Source organism: Achroia grisella, unplaced genomic scaffold (genome assembly GCF_030625045.1).
Source record: "Achroia grisella isolate CSIRO2021 unplaced genomic scaffold, CSIRO_AGI_Agris_v1 utg779, whole genome shotgun sequence".
Lineage (NCBI taxonomy): Eukaryota > Metazoa > Arthropoda > Insecta > Lepidoptera > Pyralidae > Achroia > Achroia grisella.
Window position 1 is genome coordinate 183,587 of NW_026713019.1, and position 6,642 is coordinate 190,228.

The 6,642-nt window shown below is 31.2% G+C and overlaps 1 protein-coding gene across 1 annotated transcript; it reads right to left on the bottom strand.

Moving 5' to 3' along the window:
• Window positions 1-2,591: 2,591 nt before the first annotated feature.
• LOC131850750 (THO complex subunit 6) lies at window positions 2,592-6,079 on the bottom strand. Its single transcript, XM_059201103.1, has 4 exons — window positions 5,726-6,079; window positions 5,074-5,463; window positions 4,318-4,480; window positions 2,592-3,773 (listed from the first exon to the last, which is right to left on the bottom strand). The coding sequence occupies exons 1-4, from the start codon at window positions 5,827-5,829 to the stop codon at window positions 3,453-3,455; spliced, it is 978 nt and encodes a 325-aa protein (XP_059057086.1). The 5' UTR covers window positions 5,830-6,079; the 3' UTR covers window positions 2,592-3,452.
• Between the last annotated feature and the right edge of the window lie 563 nt (window positions 6,080-6,642).

Consider the following 6,642-nt stretch of genomic DNA (forward strand, 5'->3'; position numbering starts at 1 on the left):
ATTAAATCTATTTTTTTTTGTATAGTATGATGACATAGTCGATTATACTCCGCGCGCTATAACATGCTACGACTGACAGGCATATAAATCAGGAATCTCTAAAATTTATACATATAGACATCTGCTGTTTGTGGAAAAATATAATTTACTCAATAAAAAAAATAGAAAGGACGAACTGGTTACCAGTGACATGTGGGAGAGGCTTATAACAAGCAATCTACTTACTATAACTCATTATGATGATTACTATTAAAATTATTTTAATTTTAACCCTTATCGTGGCAAGATTGCTTTTTTTAGAAATGGCAAAAAAAATGTATATAGTTAGCTTCTTTGGGTTATATAAAACATTAAAAAAATAAATAAAAAAATCGTGACATAATAATTTTGGAAAAACAAGGTGTATACTATTCTATACATTGCTACACGTGTAGTGATTATCGCAATTTTAGGAATGTATATTATGCTATACATTACTATGTTTAGGGAGAGTTGGAATGTTACTATTAGTTTTTAACATATACCAAAAGATTATTATTATTTGATTATTACATGATTTTAAATAAAAATAACTGTCTTGATTGAAGAAAAAATGTTTATTAAAAAAATATTTCTTGAATAATAATAATTTGTAATAATTGAACATCCTACTGCTTGCGGTGGTACTCCAAAAAACAGTTACGATTCTTCACATAACAAAGGTGAACCTTACATTTTGTGCACATATTGTACTTGCCTGGCCTGGCCTTAGATAATGCTAAAACTATTTTGCTTCCAACACCCACAGTCTCTTCTTCTTCAGTAAATGTAATGTCTCTAAAAGTGTCATATCCCGCGTAGAGCAAGAAGTCGTAAATGATGCCAGATACACCAGCTCTGACTAAGTTCTTGAAGCCCCATTTACAAGGCTTATTTGGGTTATATTGACGACGACTTCTTCCCTTTGTACGGTATAACCATTTCGTCAATACTAAAAGCGTTCTCTTCTTCTACGGATAAACACTGTGTTCGAATGCTATCAATTATAGGACGTAGTTTATAATATCTATCTAATGTATCGGCTTCGGAGTTATTGGTAAAATGTAAAAATCGTTGATCTGACCTGATCTGTTACATCTGCTACCTTGCCATAACGAAAGGATTTTTTCCAATAATCTTTGTATGATGGCAAAACTACAATACCCATCATAACATTTATTGCCAAAATGTCTAGTATATCTTCCCTTGAAACTGTTATAGATCTTCATGTTCTTTGTACGCTATATAAATTTGTGTGAATGGTAATAGTATCTACTAATTCTTCGGTAAAAAATCTATAAAAATAATCTAGAGGTGGCCAATCAGATGGTACAGGTTCCAAAAATGTAGGGCCTGCTATTTCAGCCTTGTGTTGAAATTGAGCTCTTTGCCAACGAAAAGATTTTTCTGCTTCAAGATTTTGCGCTTCTGGAAATTTGCGCTTCATTTTTTGAGCGCGCGTCAAAGGTGTCCTGACAGGCGTGGATGCAATTGGTTGATTCGAAAGCAAAGATGGCAAAGATGAAATTGAGGGTAGAGCGTCATAATTACTTTCTGATGGATTAGGAAATACTTGAGTAAGAATAGGTGTAAGAGGCACATCGGTTGTATCGACATAAATATCATCTACATGCGTTCCTATCTGATCATCAGAGATTTGTAGGAGGTTTAACCTTTCGAGACTGGAATTTATCGATGGCGCTGGAGAACTCTGTGCTGATCCAATCATTCCAGCTTCATCACCGCTACTAGCGCCGTCACTTGTGTCGGAATTTGCATTCTTTTCAGGCACCAAAGATAAAATACGCCTAGCTCTTTCACTCATAGCAGTCTAAAACCAAAGCAAAAGAAACATGCAAAAAACCATCACCATAGTAAAGCCATACTACATTGTATTATAGATAGGTAAATAATGTATGTAATAATATTTGTCTCTTTATATAGGTAGATAGTCATGCCGTAATAATAATAGTAGTATTTTTTGTGGGAATCAAACCCACAACTTTGTTTATCGCTTTCCAAAACCACTATATCAACGAGGCAGTCAAACATCACTACAACTTTATTTTAAATTTACTTGCAATTTAAATTTTATAGGAAAGTCCAAGAACATTATGATCCCATGAAGTTAGCAATGTATATTATTCTATACAGCATCGACGAAAGGTAGATTACTGCAGCTGCGGCATTGTATAGTATAATATACGTTAGTAAAAAATACGACAAAAACATGCTAATTCTCATAGCGACAACAGTATATATATAAAAATATGTAAGAACAAACTCTTAGGCATGCGAATTTTATAATAAACATACATATTTAGGGTTAAAAACATAAAAATAAAATTAAACTTACCTTAGTTAAACCAGAGCGGCGCATCTTGATGGTTATTTTTCACAACTGATTTAAAATTATGACAGATAAACGACTATTTTTATTTTTGAAGTATAAATAAACGTCCAGAAATGTTATGTGTTAATAAAACGAAGTTAAAAATTAATTTATAGTGATCATAGAATTTTATAAAGTTGTATGTATGGTATACTATACAAAATGAACTTAAGGGTTAAAAATAAAGTTATTTTATAATTTCTATGCTGACACAGAAATTATAATGTCATATCAACCGCACCATGTTACAGCACGCGGACTTTAGTTATTTTTAAAAATTATAGATTTGTTTGTTTTTCATTGTCGTTCATTCATTCAACAATATTTGTTTAAATTATACGTTTAGGAAACGTCGTACTATTGTAAACGTGTGTAAATATTACTGTGTTTACTGAATTTACTTTTTGAACGTGTATATGTCTATTCTTGACATACAGAGCCCCAGTTCACATGAGTTTTTTTAGGACTACTCTAATGATATTGGCCGCAGCTGGCCTTTACAGCCTCACCGGTATTCACATTAGTGTTGTATTGTAAAGCTTGTATGAGTATGCATGAGATTGTCCGTACATATAAAGTAGTAAACCAAAGTATCAGAAAAGTAGATTCAACTTAAACATACGAGTAGTAATGTTGTTATTATGTAAGGTCTATGTAGACCAGAAAAATCTCAAATCTTATAAAAGAAACTTAGAATTTTACTTGATAATTCATTATTATACAATATTTTTACATTATTACAGAAACTTTCAACAACTTATAAATTATGTTATGTATGTGGGAACTACAGGACTTCTGATTTTGCTCCAATGTTGCCACAGTAAGTTGCAGACAGACTGCATAACATCGCCTTTATGTAAAAAAATAAATAGTATTTCAAACCTTAAAATAGCTATAACTTTTCACATAGCCGCAGGTAACGGCTAGTGAATATAATTGCAAATAAAATAATAAAAAATTATGAATTAAGTTGTTAAAAATAATAAACTGTTGTTACATGTGCTTTTATTTTATTTTCAATATCTTAACTTATTTTTTTACCTTATCTAAAATGTAAAACTTGGTCCCTATAATTGAATGTAGTGCACAGATCGATTTCTGGACTGGATCCGGCAATAGCCAGAACACGGTTCGGATTTGTCCGTAGCATAGCTGAATAAACTGTTGTAGCTGACACAGGGAGCTCAACTTTCACTTCTCCGGAATAATTTAACTGATACAGATGTTTTGCTGCACCGCCCGCTACAACACAGTCGTCGTGGAAAAACGACACGTGTATTCCATGGTCGGGAATATCAAATACTGTGACGGCGTCTAGAGATCGAAGGTGCCATAATGCGAGTCGTGGTCCTCCTCCACAAACCTGAAAAATGTTTGTAATAATAAATGTCTTAAGGCTACTGCCTCAAGAATAACACAGGCACAGACAAATCTAGTTTTTTTATCTAAAATTAGTAATAGCTAATAGTAGTAATCTTGCAGTCAAGGACAATCAATAGATGTGTTATAATTTTTGTCACAGTTATAGTCTGTTTTTTAATCTCTGAGACTAAATTGACAGGTAAAATTTTCAAATGTTACCAGGTGAAGCGGAGTAGTGTGGTCTGTAACTGCAATACTGATATGTTGAATAGTATTTTTTAATTTAGGCTAGTAGAATAGAGCATCACCCTATTCTCCCATGTTTATGGTATACTCCCAGGAGTTCTATTGGAAGAAGACGACATAAAGATGAAGTCGAATCAACCAGCCCATTCTGGTACATTCACTCCATTCACATTTATATAAAAAAAATACATTGTGGTGTGTGTGGTACATGGAAATACATAACATGGGAGTGAAATCTGGTTAATAAATAATTATGGATATGATGTAATAGTGTTGACAATGTTAATAAGAATACTTACAATCCAGTCATCACCTAATGCCGCAGACCCTACCCACTTGCCAATATCAGGTCTTGCTACTTTGCTATTACTGTGTGGTTCTAGTCTATTATGACTCTTGCCTGTTCTCGAATCCCATAGTAGTACATAGCCATCTTCACCAGCTGTTATTAACTGGTTGTTCCTATAAAAAAAGAAGCAAATTACTAATAATTCTATTATAGAGTATAAGTTAGTTAATCAAGTATTAATCAAGTATAAATTTAACAATAAAGTATTGTTTTGTATATTTCGTTTTCTAGATATTTTTAAATTATAGCTAATGTACAGTACAGCCTCTGTTCTATAAGTGGCTGCTTAAATTTTGGTATTTATAATTTAAGTTATATTTCAGCAAAAGGACATACAAAATTCATTAATAATAATAAAATAAATAAATAAAACTGAATATAAAGAAAGTTTTCAATGGTTAAAAGATTATGGTGATTATATTATACACAAATTATAATATTAAACTATGTTCCTTTCCTGTCACATAGATGACATATTGTTACTACTGAAAGTGTGAGCACTGATGTCTGGTATCCTATTGCTTCATTACTTAAACATTTGTATGTCACAACCCACAATACATCTTAATATTCAGTTTTATAACACTACACTAAAATTTATTCCTTTAATAAATCTTTGCAAAAGATTGCAATCCCCTTTAAAAACAAACTTAACAAAGCCCTACTATATTGGCTGTTTTAACCATTATACTATATTTATACTTACTTTCCATGTATAGAATGTATATAGTCCTCATGACCACTATAAGTGGATACAGTTTTCCCATCTTCTAAATTGAACACATAAACCTTATTGTCTCCACAACCTGCATACAATTTGCTTTCATCTTCAGATAACCACAGACTATTCACATCGATCTGTTCCAAAATTGAATGTGCCGGTATTTTTATCACCCAGGAGGGTTTATTCATTTTAAAGTTAAGGAACCCCTTCCAGTCCCATCCTGATATTTCATTTACTGATCCAATGATGAGGAACTTCTCCGTGCTAACTAAACTGCATACCTGTCGTCCTGACTCCAGTGTATAAATATGTTTTGGCTTATTGTAATCGTCAGTAAGAAGCTCTACTACTGGATTCAATATTCGATCAAGGCTGCAAAGAGAAATTATAAACCTTAATGCCTTAAAGTAGAATATTTTCACATCCTGGGAGTAATCAGAGACCACAAGTGAAATAAAACACAAATACAAAGGTGCAAGAGAATGAAACTTCGAAAATAAAATACTTATAAACAGACGTCCTAGCTTTATAAGTAAACAAATCCTTCTCCTTCGTACCCAGCAATATCACTACGATAATGAGATAAATGTCAGGATGATGATGATTACTAAAATAATCAAATGTTAATACTTACTCAAATATAGCAACTTGTCCGTAAATATTACCGGCAATTAAGTACTTTCCGCATCGTGAAAATGTTTGACACAGAACAGTATTGTATAAAATTTTATCCAGCATGCTTCTAGTTTATTAAATTAGATTTTATTCGTAAATTTATTATAAATTGGACCGTAAATCAGTTTTTGTTTATTAAAATAATAATAAACAAAACATAACCTACAAATTCTAATGTCTTAATTTCCTTTATTTTATTATCTGTTTCTGTTTATTCTGCTGCTTGCTCTGAAGTTTTCAGCATTTAATTCGATTTTACTAATCGATTCAATTAAAAATTTAGTAAGGTACACCTCACTAAATTTTCTTGACTTATTATAGATCACTTAAAAAAAAAATTAATTTGTGTAATGCTGATAAAAGATGTTATTTTAAATGTTAACATTTTTAAGATATAAGATTACATTCTTATACATATAAAAGCAATGTAAAAAGTATATATATACATATAACTGTATAGGTACAAATAACTATTTTTATATCTGTGTAAGTCTTTGGTATCGCAGCTCTTAAAAAAATGGTTCAATTATAATATGAGTTTTTTTATTTGAGAGCTCACGAGATCGAAATGGTTCTTATTATAGTTAATATTTGTTACTGTTATTTTTTCAGAGGTTAAGTATTTCAAATTTTTATGAATTTATTGTAGGTGGGTAAAAAATAGTAATAAAGAAAATAGACCGAAATGCGTCTATACAAAAAAAATTGATAAAATTGTCATTTTTTTATTTTAAACATATAAAATGTAAACTTTTCTGTTTTATGCGTAGGTTCCTATATTATGTATTCTTATAATCTGAAATACGGAATCAAACATGTAAACAAACAGGTTACCATACGAAATATTATTCGATTGTCAAAGATATTCGATTACAG